Here is a 17,885-nt window from a genome sequence, read left to right on the forward strand (position 1 = left end):
CATATTGAACTCTTAGCCTATTAACCCATTCTTGCATTCTTGTGCTATCCAGTTATATATTGATCTGTAATTGTAAAGATAAATTACAGACTTATCTTGACTCTGCTCTTACACAGCAGTACTATTTTGCCACAGAAGGATTTTACTCTTTAACAAGACTGAAACAAATTAAAGGTACAGTAATTTCCTTTGGTCATTCCTAAAGAATATATTCTGAATTCCTGATATATCTCCAAGTCAGTTCAATTCATTTTATTGCTTTCATTTTGGTTTTGAGCTACATCACCAGCATGAAATACTCTGAACAAAATGCTTATTTTGTTAGTGTTGTACCTTAATAGTTGTCACTTTGTCAGCATCACATCAAATAGTTTATATAAATTATTAATAAATCTCTGCAAAACTTGTTATTTCCATTTGATCACAATTCTCCACATGCAAAAAATCTACTTTTCACTTCCTTGTTCTTTATAACATTACACTCATCAGTTAGTACAGATTTCTCCTTTGGTAGGAAATAGATGAGTTTGAATCCTGTCTATGAAGTGAGGAACTATTACCTTACTTCATACTTTTAGCTGAAAACAGGTGTTTTCAACTCAATGGTGAGTTAGCCAGTCTGATAAGAATGTTGAGGGTTCCCTATCTGGGAAACTTTGTTTTTTTTGTCACTCAAAACACCCAAACCAGTTCCTTGAACACTCAGGTCTACAGGCATACTTGCCTTTAGGAGTAAGCCAGCTGCATTAATTGCCTAAAACCGCTAAAATAGGCAGGGCCGTACTTATGCACAGACACGAGGCTCTAGCTGGGGGCCCAAATAATTACAGCCAATTTAAGGGCCACAAGCAATGAGGGAGGGGCCTGGATCATTCTGGTACCTCAGGCCCTGCCTGCCTCAGGAAAAAAGAGTTAGTTTGGCCTTGAAAATAGTGGACTCAACAGATCATGGAAGGATGAGAATTGGATAGATGAAATAGCTTTCTATAGTACAACCACCACTTTATAATGGCAAAAGTGGTTTATCTTTGCACTTTTTGCAACATGTCCCTTGAGCTTCACGCATCAACCAACTATCATCCTCAGTTATGAATGTCATCCACCTGTGAGAACATAGTCCCACAATACAGTACACAACCTTATACTTTAAAGAGGTGGTACCATCACCTCTTTATATATACCTATTAGCATCTTCCTCATTATAGATTAATTGTGCTGTGTGGTGTCCACAACTCTTACAATATGCTTCTAATCCTAGTGTTTAGGCTTATATTGATTCTCTAGCATTGTGTTGTTTAAGGAAATTAACAACATGGACTAAATAATAACTAAAAATATTTAATTATTACTTCCTACCATTTGTTGAATTTAAATCACCATCTTCCGGAATTAATATACTGGTACTTAACATGTTCATGCAGGAATATTTCAGTAACAAAGATGGAATAGGAGGGATACATAATGACTTAAAGTCCTATAATTACGCCACCTATGGCTTTGGCTGGGTTTTTCTCGGCTGTTGAGCTGACTGTCTGCCAACAAGGGTCTTCCATATGAGGGAAAGTTTGATACCCATATTTATTTATGTTGGGATAGTGTTAAGAACTGCAGCAGATTCAAGGAAAAGCCTCTTGAATTTAAATTTGCTTCGGTGGAGTAAGGTGGTTTTTTCCCAAAGGATCCTGTGTCAGGTATCCAGGGCATGGTCTGCTAATCCTGTAGTAGTGGAAACAGATGTAATCCCGGTGCTCTGATATACAGATGTTGGCTGTCCTATTGTTTAGCCATAGTACAATTGCAGCTATAGTACCTGGTACACTCTGCATAAATCCAAAGGCTGTAGCTTGTCTTTGGGGTAGCAGATAAGAGTTATTAGATTTTTGTGTGGTTTATAAGTGGTCACAAGACTGTGCTTTTTTAAGATCTTGGCCACCTTTTCTGAGATGCCATGAATATAAGGGATGGTGATGGATTTGCTGTAATCTATGTTTGGAAGGGGGAGAGTACATGGTGTTAAAGTTCTTTTTATCTGGTGAAAGGTATTGCCATTGGCCAAAAAGCTGTTTTTTATGTGGGTGAGTTCTGTGTTCAGTACAATGTTATCTGAACAAATTAATTTTGCCCAGTGGATTAAGATTTTTATAGTTCCAAACTGTTGGGAGGGGAGGGGGATGTGAGTGTTGATGGATGTATTTACCTGTGTGTGTGTGTGGGTGGGTAGGTGGATTTTCTGTAGACTGCAAAAGTCAGGGATCCATTTGGTTGCTTTGTAACTAGAGTGTCCAGGAAGGACAGATTGTTGTTACTTTCTATTTATTTCTGTTGTGCATTGGATCCTTGGATGTTGGCTATTCAAATGGGATAGCAAATTGTGTAAGATATCTCCTAATCATGCAAATTGCAAACACATTGTCCACATAGTGTAGCCAAATTTCTCAGATATTTTAACCATCACTACAGAGATACTAATTGGTCTGTAGTTTGTTACTTCTGTCTTGGAGCCACCTTTATGTAATGAAACTATCTTACCATCTTTCCATTCCACGGGACTTTGTAGAGCTGAGACTTAAACAACTTTGTCAGAGGTACTGCCAGTTCACTTGCACATTCTCATAGCACAAGAGTTACACATACTGTCCAGGCCCACTGCTATATTCACACTGATATTTTTCAATATACTGAATAACTCCAGTTCATCTTCCTCGATGCTCACATTAATCTCTGTCACCTCAGTAACTGCAAAGTGATCTATTCATGTTAAAAAACGTTTAATTTTCTTGACCAAAAAGCTCTGGAATGACTTTTAATGGGATTATATTGATCAAGCGCATATAATAAACAACTATGTTTCACCAACTAAGGCTGTTGGCATTTTAGGGTACATAACTGATGTAAGGCACTAAAAAGTAAAAAACTGTTACAAACTATAATCAACCGATTCCAATTATATTAATATAATTGTTTAATTTAATTTCTTTGTTTAATATAATCGGAACCAGTTGATTATAGTTTGTAACAGTTTTTACTTTTTAGTGCCTTACATCAGTTATGAACCCTGAAGATGCCAACAGCCTTAGTTGGTGAAACTAGTTGGCATAACATAGTTATTATATGCACTTGATCAATATAATCCCATTAAAAGTCATTGCAAAGTGATCACCTAGTAACTGAACTATTTCTTCTCCTTCTGTCACTTTCCTACCATCAGCACTGAGTAAAGTTATCTTTCCATAATCAATCTTTCTCTTACTTGCTAAGAAGCAAAAAAACTCTTTTGGATTTATTTTGGCCTGCTTAGCTAATTTTCTCTCAAAATATGATTTAGCCTTCCTTACCATACTAGTTACCCTTCTTGTCAGTACTTTATATTTCTCATAGGTATGATGAGTGCCTTGTTGTTTATATTCCTTCCACAATGCTTTTATTTTATTACTTTTTTTATATTTTATATATAAAAAAAATAATATTGCTAGTCATTTACTTAATCCCTATTCAATTTATCTTTCTGATCCTGGGTATGTACTCTGATATTGCCCTGCTCAAGCAATCCTTGACCTCTTCCCATGTATTAACAACATTCCTTCTATGTAGTTTCTTATGCCATGGTGCTGCTCCAAGTTGTCCCTAAAATTTGTCATAATTGCCAGCTTTGCAGTTCTGTAAACTCTTTCCTGGCAGAAATTTTCATATGTTGAGAAACCTCCCAGGACAAGACCGCATGGTCATTTTCCCCAATCAGAGGTAGAGTTGCCACTGTCGGTATAGATAGATCTTTTGATGCATATCATTCACATCTTCTTCTGGATTCCCAGGTCTAGGGAAAATGATTCCACTGCATAAATAAGGCGATACGAGACAGAAGTAGCAAATTATAGATCAATCAGTATATATCAGGAGTAAAGGTTAAAGTTTTGGAGAAACTGATAAAAATTAGAATTCAGGATTGAGTGGACAGAAATATGATACTTTATAAGAGGCAACATGGTTTTGTTAAGGGTGGGTCTTGCCTTAGTAACTTACTTTTTTATAATAAAGTAACAATGGAGTTGGATAAAGAAAATCCTTACTCAGTGATACTGCTAGACTTTGCAAAGGCATTGGACACAATTCCACACAGAACTCAGTTGCATACATCGGATAAAATGGAAATGAATCTGAAGCTGGTGATTTCGATTAGAAGGCGGCTGATGAATAGATATCAAAGAGTGGTTGGTGGAGCTTGGTCGTTTGTTGTTTATTTCGTACATTGATGATATTAGAAATAGTTTGACAGGAGATATCTACTTGTTTGCTGATGATGCCAAACTGGGAAGAGCGATGTCAATGTAGGTGATGTGGATATCTTGCAGGATGACTTAAATATGCTGGCAGTATTGGCAAAGGTAAATGCCTGCCAGTTTAATGTGTCTAAGTGTAATGTGATGCTCCTTGGGAGGACGTGATCAAACCTGTATACTATATTAAAGGAATTGAACTGCAAGAAATTAATGAGACAAGGGACTTGGGGATGATTGCAGACATAACTGAAGTTAGAGGACACATATTGCAGAGATGGACAAAACAGCATATCAAATTATGTGGTTGTGAAGAACACACTGACAAGTAGGAATTTATTGATCCACTTTATTATTATTATTATTACAGGTGACTCCAGGGAGTCCTTAGACTCATTGAGAGAGGCCCTACACATCATGTCCACACAACTACATGACATTCTCACAGTATCTATCATGCCTTGCCTTGAACTCACTCACTGTCACAGCACCCACAACAGACTCTGGCAGCTTATTCCACTCATTCACCACTCTAAAAGTAAAAAAATCTAGCTCTAAAACCTTACTAACCACACTCTTGCCCAGCTTCCATGGATGTCCCCTAGTCCTCTCACCACCAATCCTGTTCTCAAAAATATCCTCTGAATTAATCCTATAGAAACCCTTCAGCAATTTGAATGTCTCAATCATATCTCCCTTTTCTGCCTATCAACCAATTTTTGCAACCCACAAATCTTCAACTTGTTCTCAAATTGGCAAAATGTAGAAATCTGGGCACAGTAGTCGAGATGAGGTCTTATCAAGGCTCGGTACAGAGGAACAATAACTTGCTCGTCTCTGCTCGTCAGAGTATTTTTCAACAACCAAGTGAGTTGATGAGCTGATTCAGCCACTTTTGCAATGTAGTCCCTAAACTTCATCTCCCTATCCACCAACACTCCCAAATCCCTGGCCTCATCAATCTCCTGGAGTACAGTTCTACCAATGTGGTATACTGCTGTTAATCTTTTCACCCCAAAATGCATAACCTTACATTTTGTCACATTAAATTGACATCCATTCTCCTTAGCCCAGAACTCCAATCTATCCAAGTCGTCTTGCAAGATTTTGACATCTTCCGCATTCACTATTGCCCTATCCAACTTTGCATCATCAGCGAACAAATGAACTGTTCCTCTTAGATCCTTTAATGAACAAATTAAACAGCAGTGGTCCAAGAACAGAACTCTGTGGCACCACTAGTCACAGGCCGTCTTTTGGACTCTACTCCTGAATAAACTACTCTCTGATATCTCTCCATCAACCACCCACCTATCCATCTCACCAACCCTATATCCATTCCCATACATTGGAGTTTATGGATTAGAATTCCATGTGGTATCCTGTCAAATGCCCTCGCCAGGTCCAGCAGTATCACTGTAAACCCATTACCCTTATCCAGTTCAGCCGTCACTGTGTTATAAAACTTGAGCAAGTTACTGAGGCATGATCTACCCTTCACAAAGCCATGCTGTCCCCCGTACAGTATCTCATTTTCATCAATCCATTCCTGTATTTTTCCCTTGACTACTTTCTCCAAGACCTTGACAATGACTCCTGATATGCTCATCGGTCAGTAATTTGCAACAGTAGTCTTGGATTCTCCTTTATGCAGTGGAACTATTTTCCCCTCTTTCCACACATTCGGGACTAAACCAGACCCGAGACTCAGATTAAACAACATGGTCAAGGGGACTGATAATTCTTTAGCCGCTTCATGAAAGGCCCATTCCGGTATACCATCCAATCCCACAGATGTATTCACATTAAGGTTCTGTAATAGACTATTCACCTCCACTTTATTCATCACAATTCCCGTATAAACTAACGGTTCCTTCATTTTTTCAATGTCACCACCTGGATGATATACTCTTGCAAAGTGCTCGCTCAGTAATTCCACTATATTGACTGATTCAATGACCTCCTTACCATCGGCATTCCTTAAAATCATTCTGCCGTGTACAGTTTTTTTTTTTTTGCTTGCAGCATATCAAAAGAACTGTTTGGGATTCTCTTCGGCTTGCATAGTTAGTTTCATTTCATAATCCGCTTTTGCTTTTTTTACCACACTCGTTACCCTTCTGGCCTGCACTTTGTACCATTCGTGTGCCTGCAGGTCACCTTTCTCTTTAAATTCCCTCCACAGTTGTTTCTTTTTTTGCAGCTCAAGCTTAATGGTGTTATTCATCCATTTAACCCCTACTTGTTTTACTATTCGGACCCTAGGTATACAATCAGCCATAACCTCCTGTAAATGCTCATTGACCACTTCCCATGCTCTATTGACATCCAGCCCTTGCAGTTTTATATGCCATGGCACTGAACCAAGCAATCTCCTAAGCTTCTCATACTTGCCAGCACGGTAATTCCATATATACCCTGCCTTAATCGAAAATTCCACACCTTTAGCCACCTCCCAGGTCAAGACCTTATGATCACTCTCACCAATAGGTGGCAACATGGTCATATTCATTACAGTCAAATTCTCAGATGCTATACCAGGTCAAGCACTCTCAAACCCCTAGTATTTTCAATTACATGCTGGGATAACTCAGATAGTTATGGGATAACTCAGTTAAGGGATAATTATGGGATAACTATCTGAGTTAAGGGATAACTCAGATAGTTATCCCTTAATAATTGAATAAAATCCATTTCCTTCCTCACATGTGTCCTCGCTTCCTTCCAATCGATGTTACCATAGTTGAAATCCCCCATAATAATTACCCTCCTTCCACTCATTTCATCAATTTGTTTATGCATACTATCTCCACCATCTATTCCATCACCTGGTCTATAGCAGCACCTAACTGTATATTTTGTTCTGCCAGTCTTAATCTTACACCAAAGAGCCTCAAATGAGCTCCTTTCACTATCCTACTCCTAAACACACTATAACCTACACATTCTATCCCACTAACTATATCATCTTCTGTCAGCCATGTTTCACTAATGCCAATAACCTGTGGCCAGGAAGAGCCAACCAAGGCCAAAAATTATTCCTTCTTGTTCCTAATACTCCTGGCATCAGTATACATGAAATGCAGAGGTCACTTTGTCCCACCCCTATCTCGATGCGTTATTCTAACTATCCCATTCCGATTTCTTGTCCTTAGTTCTGGCTCGGGTACATTATATACATTCTTACACTCAACTGTCTCACTGATGTCCGCATATCCACTTCCTCCCCTCCTTGGTAGTTCTAGCTTCCCTGGTTCTGCACATCCATTTTTCACTTCATTCAGCAACACTTTTTCCAGTGTCTGCATACCAAATCCATTCAAATGCAGGCCATCCATCTTGTATAAATCCTTTCGCCCATCAAACTCATTCCACAAATTCCACACCACACCGTCTGCATAACCTGCGCATAAAGTCATTTGCGATTATGGCCCTCCTTCTAAACTCCTCTCTGTCGTACCATGGCAACAGACTCACCATTCTAACTCTGTCACTCTTTTCTTTCGCTACCTTTAACAATACTTTCCAGTCATCTCTCATAAAAAATTTATCCCCTTTCAATTCATTTGTACCCGCCACAACTATCAATTCTTTCACCCTCTGTTTTTGCGCTCTAATACTCTCACTTACGTCCTTAAATTTCGCACCCGGTAAGTACGATTTAGTTAAACTCCCGTCTATCACACCTCTTAATAACGAATCACCATACACTCATTATTATTCATTATAATTATTAATAAGGCCACATTTGGACTATTGTGTACAGATCTGGTCATCTGGATTCCTTGTTGATGAAGAAGTCATTGAGAGGATTCAGAGGCAAGTGACAAAAATTTCTGCAGGTCTGTGGAATGTTTCCTATGAGGATAGATTAAAGGTCTGAGGGTTCCAAAAACTAGCTGATAGGTGTAAAAAAGCAGATGTGATAGAAGCATATAATTTATTAAAGAAGTTTTATAGGATTGATACAATAAATTTTTCTGTGCAGTTCAGGAAGGGAGTGAATGAGAATTCATCCCTGGAAATTGTGTAAGAGTGTGATTAAGATGTTAGGACTAAATTTTTTGCTTGGAAGGTGTTGAATGTCTGGAATGCATTGCCAGAGGTGATATGTGAGTGCTTTGTCAGCAAATGAGTTTAAGGAAAAGTATGATAGGTATTGTGTGAATGTAGGGTCTCCCGCAATGAGTCTTCTGACAATGGAGAAGGTGGGTCGATTGGTAGAGCCTCTGCTACTAATGGCTCACGAAAAAAGTTAAGCAAGTTTGGGCACGGTTAATAGTTGGAGGGGAATCAATCGTTCAATGCTGTTGGCACACTCTCCCTCGATGAGTCTTTGGACTCCCTGGAGGTGTCACATAAAAATAATAATAATTATAATAATAATAAATTCTAATTTGCTTTACAGCATCATGAGAGCCTTAACATCACATTTATCTCAGATTTTTTATTTATTTTTTTTTAAATGAAAAACCTTCAACAACAAAAGGTTAAAAACATGGTACACTATTATGGATGAGATATGGGACAGATAATCTTGGAAAGCTGCTGTAGAGATGACTAAACATAGTCTTTTTCAAATAACTCCAACACTTCCAAGAAGGACAATGAAAATTATCTAACACTTAAGCCATTTGTTATAAATGCCAATAAATAAATCAATGGCTAAATAGATTAACCAAGAAAAAAAAAAGTTCAGGTTCAGTAGCCATGATAATGAATACATCATTAAAGAATAACTGCTATTATGAAATACACTTTTTATGATTACTGTATGGGATCTCTTTCATACAAATTAATTCTTTATCGGATTCTAAATTTTCAATATAGATATATACTCAAAATATTATTAATTATACCTAAGACCATAATTTTTACAAAAGAAGTTTTTAAAAACTAATAATTAAAAAGCTATTTATGAATTATGTGATTGTTATTATTATTGCATGGGTATCACTGAAGTCTGAAGACTCATTATGAGAGACGAACTATCCACACAATATCTATCTACCTCTCCTTGAGCTCACGGGCTGACAAAGCTCTCATAATAGACTTTGGCAATCCATTTTCCACTCATTCAGTACTCTACAAACAAAAAACCAGTCCTTACCCTTGCTAATTACACTCTTACTCAATTTCCAAGGATGATCCTTTACTCTGGAGCGAATAAAGAGGGAAGAAATGGTGTCAGAATTGTGGTGTGTGGCAGAATGAAGGGCAAAGTATTGGAAGTAGGTAGGAGGAATGACAGGATCATGCGAATGAAACTGGGTCTTGGAGAAGAGAAACTGGTCGTCTTATATGTATATGCCCCACAAGTTGGATGTACAGCAGAAGAGAAAGATGAATTCTGGAATGTGCTAGATGAAGAAATGAGGGAACTGGAAGACAATGAGATGGTGATTGTCGGAGGAGACTTGAATGGACACATAGGGAAACAGAATAGGGACTGTGAAAGGGTGCATGGTGGCTATGGAGTGGAAATGATGAACCAGGAAGGAGAGAGGATTTTGGACTTTGCAGTAGCGTTTGATCTGGCAATTGTGAACTCCTTCTTCTGTAAAAGAGCATTGTGGCTACAATAGTTCACAGATTGACTACATTTTGACTAGAAGAAAACATCTTAAGGCAGTAACTTTGAAATAAAGTCGAAGATAAGACCCTTTGGAAGCCATGGGAGGAAGAAAATTAAGTGGTTTCGATTAAAAGAAGAGAGTATGAGGAACCATTTTAGGGAGAAGGTGTTAGAGAGGATTTCGGATGGACTAGAAAGTGTACAAGCTAGTGGAGACATAATTCAAAATTAATTCTAAGCTGTGCAATTGAGGTGCTTGGTGAAACATCCAGAAAGATTACAGAGCAGAAGGAGGGTTGGTGGTAGAATAATGATGTACAAGAAGCAGTGATGGCTAAGAGGAAGGCAAAGCAGAAGTGGAACGAGTCAAGAGTGGAAGAGGACAGAGAGGAATACAGAGAGAAAAAGCGAGAAGCCAAGTGAGTTGTTGCACAGGCGAAGGCCATGGCATATCAAGACCTTCATGATCAATTAGAAAGAAAGGAAGGACAGAGAAAGATTTATCGATTGGCAAAATGTAGAAATAAGGCTTCAAAGGACATCGTACATGTGAGGCAGATGCTGAAGGAAGAATATTATGGAGGGATGTGGACATAAGAAAAAGACATAAGATGGAGAATATACTTCGAGGGACTTTTGAATGAGGAAAATGCAAGGACTCACAGAGAAGATGGGCAGCCTTCTGAGGGGATGGTGCAGAACATCAGTAGAGTGGAAGTGAAGGAGGCCACGAAGAGGATGAAGAATGGAAAATCGGTGGGCAAAGACAGGATTCCAGTTGAGGCATGGAAGGCTCTGGGGGAAGAGGGAATTGACCTGCTGTGGGACCTGTTCATGAAAGTTCGCCAACAGGAAAATATACCTGAGGATTGGAGGAAAAGTACTCTTGTCCCCATCTACAAGGGTAAAGGGGATGCACAAGACTAAGAATTTCAGAGGAATAAAGTTGATGTCCCACACAATGAAATCCTAGAAAGGGTTCTTGATGGAAGACTGAGGAAGGAGGTGGAGATTGTAAAGGAGCAATTTGGCTTCATGCCTGGTCGATTGGCCACAGATGCTATCTTTCGGGTACGACAGATGATGGAAAAGTTTCGAGAGAAGCAACGGGAGCTACATCTGGTATTTATTGATCTGGCGAAAGCGTATGATAGAGTGGCAAGGAAAGAAGTTTGGAGGTGTCTGAGGGAGAAGAAGGTACCGGAGAAATATATCAGGTTGATGCAGGAGATGTACAGAAATGTGAAGACAAGTGTTCGAACCTGCCTGGGAGTGACAGAAAGTTTTCCAGTGACAGTTGGGTTGCATCAAGGGTCTGCATTAAGTCCATTCCTGTTTAATATTGTGATGGAAGTGGTGACAGAGGAAGTGAGAGAAGACGTGCCTTGGACTATGTTGTATGCAGATGACATCGTGCTGTGTGCAGAATAAAGAGAAGAAGTGGCAGCCAAACTGGAAAATTGGAGGAAAGTACTGGAAGAGAGCGGCATGAGACTGAGCAGAAGTAAGACCAAGTATATGGGTTGCAAAGTGGATGGCAGCCAGGAGACAGATCTGGAACTGGAAGGAAATGTCATCAGGAAGGTCAGTGACTTTAGATACTTAGGTTCAACAATGAAAGCAGATGGTGAGGCTGAGAAGGAAGTGGGATGCAGGATACAAGCAGGATGGAGGAACTGGAGAGAGATGGCTGGAGTGCTATGTGAAAAGAGGGTGCCGATTAATCTAAAAGGCAAAATTTACAGGACAGTAGTGAGATCAACTATAACATACGCTTTGGAAACTGTGGCCCTGAGGAAAAATAATATCAGCAGGATGGAGGTAGCGGAGATGAGAATGTTTAGGTGGATGTGCAGTGTGACCAGAAAGGATCATCTGAGAAATGACTATGTAAGGGGAATGGTGAAAGTTGCGAACTTAGGAGCAAAGATGCAGGAGGCAAGGTTGAGATGGTTTGGTCATGTGATGAGGAGGGAGGAAAAGTATGTGGGAAGAAAGGTCATGCAGATGGATGTGCAGGGGAAGAGGAAGTGTGGACAGCCAAAGAAGAGATGGAGGGAGATGGTGGAGGAGGACGTGAGAATGAAGAATTTGGATGTGGCTACAGCTCAAGACAGGAAGTTGTGGAGGAGACTCACCACAAACAGCAAGCCTACTTAAGTGGGAAAAGCTGCAGAAGAAGAATCCTTCATTCTGCACACTCTAGCCAAGTGCTCAAATATATCCTCTGCACTAATCCTATAAAGCCCTTTTAGTAATTTACACGTTTCTATCACATTCCCCCACTTTTCTGCCTATCAAATTTTTCAACTTTTGTAACCCAAAAAATCCTCAATCTATCATTACAGGGATCATTCTGCAGATCACTCACTATCTTGATCACCTGCCTCTGGATCCTCTTCACTACTTCCTCATCCCTAAGCAACCCAGGTGGTCGGGGTTGCTTAGGGATGAGGTGCACAGTAATCCAGATGGTTGTCTTAAGGCATAATAAAGAGGAACGATAACTTCCTTATCTCTGCTTTTAGTGTGTTGGGTGTTTTTCAGTAATCCACTGAACTTCAACTCCCAAATCCCTAAGCCTCATCAACTCCATGGATTATAGTTCGATCAATATGATACACAGGTTGCAATTTTTTCATCACAAAAGGCACAATTTTTACTTTTCTGTATTAAAGTGCACAGCTCATGACTGAGTCCCCTTCCCCAAATGTGAATCTATAGTACCATGGATGGACAAAGATTAAATAATCTGGAAACCTATATTACAGACTAAACATAGTTTGAAAATATTCCATGATCTTACCTAGATCTCAAGTAATAATTTTAATGATTAAAGGTGGTCTCAGATCTCTTTTACCATCTAAATACTTTCAAAAACATCCATTTATGCATTGGGTACCAAGTATAAATGAGCCACACTACTTGGAGAGTGGCAATAATATCCACTCAGCTAACCAGACTAGCAATAAGGTAATATTTTATTTTAATTTATTTTTTTTGTCACTCCTATCTAAGAAAAGTTGTCAACCTATACTACATTAGTACCATGGGTGAGCTATGGATATTTTTTTCATAATTGTACTTTATTTTTTATATTTATAATACTTTTTTAATTTTTTTTGTATTAATTAGTGGGATTATCAATAATTTCGACAGTAAAACAACTCTGAAAAAAAAAATTATTCCAGCATAATTAATAAATGTGTACCTACAAAGACATACAAGATTTTGATAAGTCTAATTTACTGTGAACCTTATTTAAATTTTTTTTTTTTTTTTTAGTTTTGTGTAATCACTATTATCATAACTTACATGAAGTCAAAGACTCATCATGGGAGATCATCAATGTGACATGCAATGCTAAATCAAACTGTGCCTTGGATTATTTCTTTATAGTTATTATATTTCTTCAGTCAGTATCAAATGACTTTGATACCTAAGTTGTGATATTATCAAAGAATTTTTAATTTTATATAATTATACTATTATTTAATTTACTGCCATAATATCACATATTATTATTATTAATAGAGTAACCGCCATGGAGTCAGCAGATTCATAATGGGTGGTCCACTTAACTAGTAACATATCTAACATACTGAACCTTAAACTTTATTTACATTCCCAGCATTCAATTCTGGATCCAGAAAGATCCAAAATTCAATTCTGGATCTTTCTGTGACAAAATGGTAGAACATGAGCCTCACCCGAAATACCTTGGAGTGAGCTTGAACAGAAGGCCTAACCTATAAAAGGCACATCACCAACTTGTCCAACAAAGTTACAACAAGAAATAATATATAATTTAATAAGCCGAAAGGCTATTTTACAGGCGAATATGTTAATAGAAAGGGAGATGGCTCCTAAGAGATGTATATATATTGTTTTACATTATGAGAAGAGGTCACTACCCAGACCGGTTTCAACCTTTTTTGAGGTCTCATCAGTGAGGATAGACCTGGAATATCAAGGTTTTAAATGAATACGAACTTACATACCTCTGCTATCAAATTGCCGAAGTGGTGTACTCCTATATTTATTGTTAATTACTAATTTAATAAGCCGAAAGGCTATTTTACCGGTGAATATGTTAATAGAAAGGGGGGATGGTAAATCCCTTTATGTTTTTATAGCCAGGTACGAAACTCGGATCGAAATCCATCGAGTTTCATGCCGAAAAAACTATCGGCGAACCCAAGTGTAAATGATCAATTGGGTAGTACAACACCAGGGCAACTCCATGCAAAGGTGGTTGTACGATCCAAGTGATCATTTACACTTGGGCTCGCCGATAGTTTTTTCAGCATGAAACTCTATGGATTTCGATCCGAGTTTCGTACCCGGCTATAAAAACATAAAGGGATTTACCATCCCCCTTTCTATTATAGAGAAATAATATCATCTCACGGCTTGCTGGAACAACCTGGGGTTGTGGTGCTGATGTCTTAAGGTCATCTTCACTAGCCCTCGGATTCTCTGCAGCAGAATACTGTGTCTCTGTCTGGGAAAGAAGTGTACATACTAACATTAAAGACACCCAGCTAAATTTTACCATGCGCACAATTAGTGGGACACTGAGAAGCACAATATCTATCCACCGTCAGATAGATATTGTGCTTAACTCTACAACTTACATACTGGCTGCCTGTCCTATCTAACATTGCTCCATCAAATATATGGAGAAGACAAGCTTTGATTAAAAGTATTTAATAAAATAATGAGCAAAACCTGCTCCTGCACCAGACTCTCATAAATCCACCTAGTATTCGCCTAAAATCGTGAAACCCTTTCTGGTCCATGGACGAACTCTCTTCAGCTGCCTTACCATCAACACCTGACATATGAAGAGAACATTGGTCCAACAATCTTCCAACAAATGGTTTCCTGGTTGAAGATCCCTGTGCTCTGTAGCCTGATTTTGCCCTTCCCAAGAAGATTTGGTCATCTATCAACAGGATCAGAACTAACCAGAGCAGATGTGGCTACCTACTGCATAAATGGAGACCATCAGACCACCCTTATTGTGACTGTTCCCCTGTGGCCTAGACAATCACTCATATTGTGAATGACTGCCCAAGGCATCAATTTCATGGTGATGGCCTCCAGGACATCCACAGGGCCAGGGTTACAGATGAGGCCCTGGATTGGCTTTCTGGTCTGGACATTGACCTGTAGCTGCTTATGTCATAAGAATAAATAAATAAAATTCACAAAGATTCTCCTCACTCCTTTTTACCACCTTCAGGGATAGCTCTCATTCTTTCTCTCACACCTTCTACTCTTATTATAGTCTTGTCCACATTAATCTGGAAAAATTCCCTAACTTACTCACATATCTCTTTTCAGCCTATCCACCAAACTCTGCAACTTACATTCCTTCAACCCCTTTCTACAACCAACATTCTGGAGACCTGATATTATTATTATAACAAATCTCTAGGGAATTAGCAGACTCCTCATGGGCAGTCTTATTTAGTGACACACATCATATCAATCCTTAAACTCAACACTCCTAACATTCATAATACATTCTGGCAATGCATTCCAGAATGTATCAAGAATATTCCATTCCCACCACTCCTCATATTAGAAAAAGATTATTAGTAATAGTGCAGATGTGGTAGCCCTGCAAGAGGATTTAAATAAGCTAAATAGATGGGCAAATGAATGGGTTTGTCAGTTTAATGCAGCAAAATGTAAGGTCTTGAGGTTTGGGAAACATCGATGGATGCTGCATACTCTATGTGAGGAGTTATACTGGAGGAAGTAGGGGAGACAAGAGATCTGGGGTTGATGACTGATAGAAACCTGAAGTTTAGGGGACATATTGCAAAGGTGGTGAAGGTAACACAGAGGATTGCTGCTATTATGAGAAGGACACTGACCTGCAGAGATAAGAGGGTTATCATTCCATTGTATAAGTCTCTGATCAGACCACACTTGGACTATTGTTCTCAGATTTGGTCCCCAGGATTTGAAGGGGATAAATTAACTGTGGAAAGGATACAAAGGCGGATGACAAAGATGGTTTCAGGACTGTACAAGGATAGTTATGAGGATCGGCTGAGAGAATGTGGACTGCAGAGTTTGGTGGATAGAAGAAGGAGAGGTGATATGATTGAGACTTTTAAACTGTTGAGAGGTGGTTACAGGGTTGACACTGGGGAGTTCTTTCGCTTGGTTGATCAGCGGGAAGGAGTGATGACAAGAGGCCATCCCTGGAAGTTACGAAAGGAAACTGTGAGCAAGAGGGTAAGGAGTGGTTTCTTTGTGTGGAGGGTGGTTGAGCCGTGGAATGCATTGCCTGATGGAGTGGTGGGAGCGAGAACGGTCAGTGAGTTTAAAGAGTGGTATGATAGACTTTGTGTTTCTCAGGGGGGGGGACCTCCCCTCAGTGAGTCTTGACAGACTTTATGTCTTAGGAAGGACCTCCCTCGATGAATCTTTTGACTCCTTGGAGGCCTGAATAATAATAATAATAATAATATACTCCTCATGTTCCTCTTTACCATATCTATGCCCAACTCTCAGAGATTTGTGTATATATAAATTGCTGATCCTTAAAGCCATAGTGTATCTTCTTCACAGAGAGTAAAGTTGTCATTAACATGTTCACTGCCAACTACGAGGATACTCGTAGTTGGTATATGTGCCTCACAAGCCAACTACGAATATACTCGTATGTCGATTACTGCCGGCAACGAGATTACTTGTACTGACCTTGAAGAAGTGAAAATGCTTGGCGTGTGGAGCATACCAGCGAATGTGTGTATATTCGTAGTTGGTATATGAGCCTCACAAGCCAACTACGAATATACTCATATGTCGATTACCACTGGCTATGAGATTACTTGTACTGACCTTGAGAAAGTGAAAGTGATTGGCGTGTGGTAACAAACTATGCCCCGAGGAGCATGGCAGCGAACGTGTTAATATGCTGCAGTGTCAGAAAATGGTATGCATTTTCCTCAAATCCATATACATCTAATTCTGCGACATCTGAAACTTCAAAATATACCTGATTACACACACACACACATACACACTTTAGTTTATATAATCAAAATGAATATGTATTTAGGTAATGTAACAACCCAACTTCCCTCTATTCTGCATCTTCCAGATGAGAAAAGTATCACCAGTAAACTCTATAAACTTCAAAAATCCCATGTTCATATATCCTTATTGCCTGTTCTTGGTGTCTTATTTATTTCTTTATTTTTATTATTCTTTTTAAATGTCAGAGATGTGCTTTCATGGATGCTGGGATTTAAAACTAATTTAATTCTCCACTTGGTGTTTCAAAACTGTGTATAATACTGCTGTGTCCTCTAGATTCCCTGCTAATGGAAATACTTATTGAGTTCTTTTTTTAACTAATACTATTTAAAAATGTTAAAACTATGGTTAAATGAGATCAAGCATGTCAGACAAACTCGTAATGGAACAGAATTTATATAAATTTAATTTTCAGGAAATACAAAGACGGTTGTTGCAAAAGTGAATAAACCTAGGAGATCAGATTATTTATATAAAACTTGGGATTGATTTCCATTGAAAATGTAAGTATTCATTCTACTTGAATAAGATATGATCATTGGAATTTTTAATGAAGGTTAGTTACTTAGTTATATTTATTATTAGTTTATAAAGAATAACATACCAAACTTAACTGTATGAGATTTCTTCATACTGTGATACAGCATTCTGACATACGGATACCTTTCAATGATGACAAAATACCAGCAAGTAGGGAAGAAGAGAAAAACAGCTTCTTTTTTTTTCCTCCAAATTTCAACTCAAGAGGTCAGATAAAATGTAAGCAGCATGCTCAACACTTTCCACAACTTGTGAACATCTTTAAATGTTTAGGTTTTCCATTCTTTCAACTTTCTGAGTGTACCTGTAAGAACTTTCTACAGCAGCATGCCATTGATATATCTGGTTGTTAAAAATAAAACAGCTATTGCTGCTAAACCAGAAAAATTAGTATCCACGATGAATCTGACTCCAGAAAGAAAAATAATTTGTCA

At 38.6% G+C, this 17,885-nt stretch overlaps 1 protein-coding gene across 1 annotated transcript in view; it reads right to left on the reverse strand.

Moving 5' to 3' along the window:
• LOC150109550 (uncharacterized) overlaps positions 1-17,614 on the reverse strand; it is a 37,025-nt gene extending 19,411 nt beyond the window's left edge. The window contains exon 1 of the mRNA XM_090408953.1: positions 17,516-17,614. Coding sequence (XP_090265079.1) covers positions 17,516-17,558 — 43 coding nt within the window. The 5' untranslated portion in view covers positions 17,559-17,614. The remainder of the gene's footprint in view (positions 1-17,515) is intronic.
• Between the last annotated feature and the right edge of the window lie 271 nt (positions 17,615-17,885).

This window comes from Typopeltis vanoorti, chromosome 2 (assembly GCF_054136105.1).
Source record: "Typopeltis vanoorti isolate ZY-2024b chromosome 2, IOZ_Tvanoo_1.0, whole genome shotgun sequence".
In the NCBI taxonomy this organism is placed as follows: domain Eukaryota; kingdom Metazoa; phylum Arthropoda; class Arachnida; order Uropygi; family Thelyphonidae; genus Typopeltis; species Typopeltis vanoorti.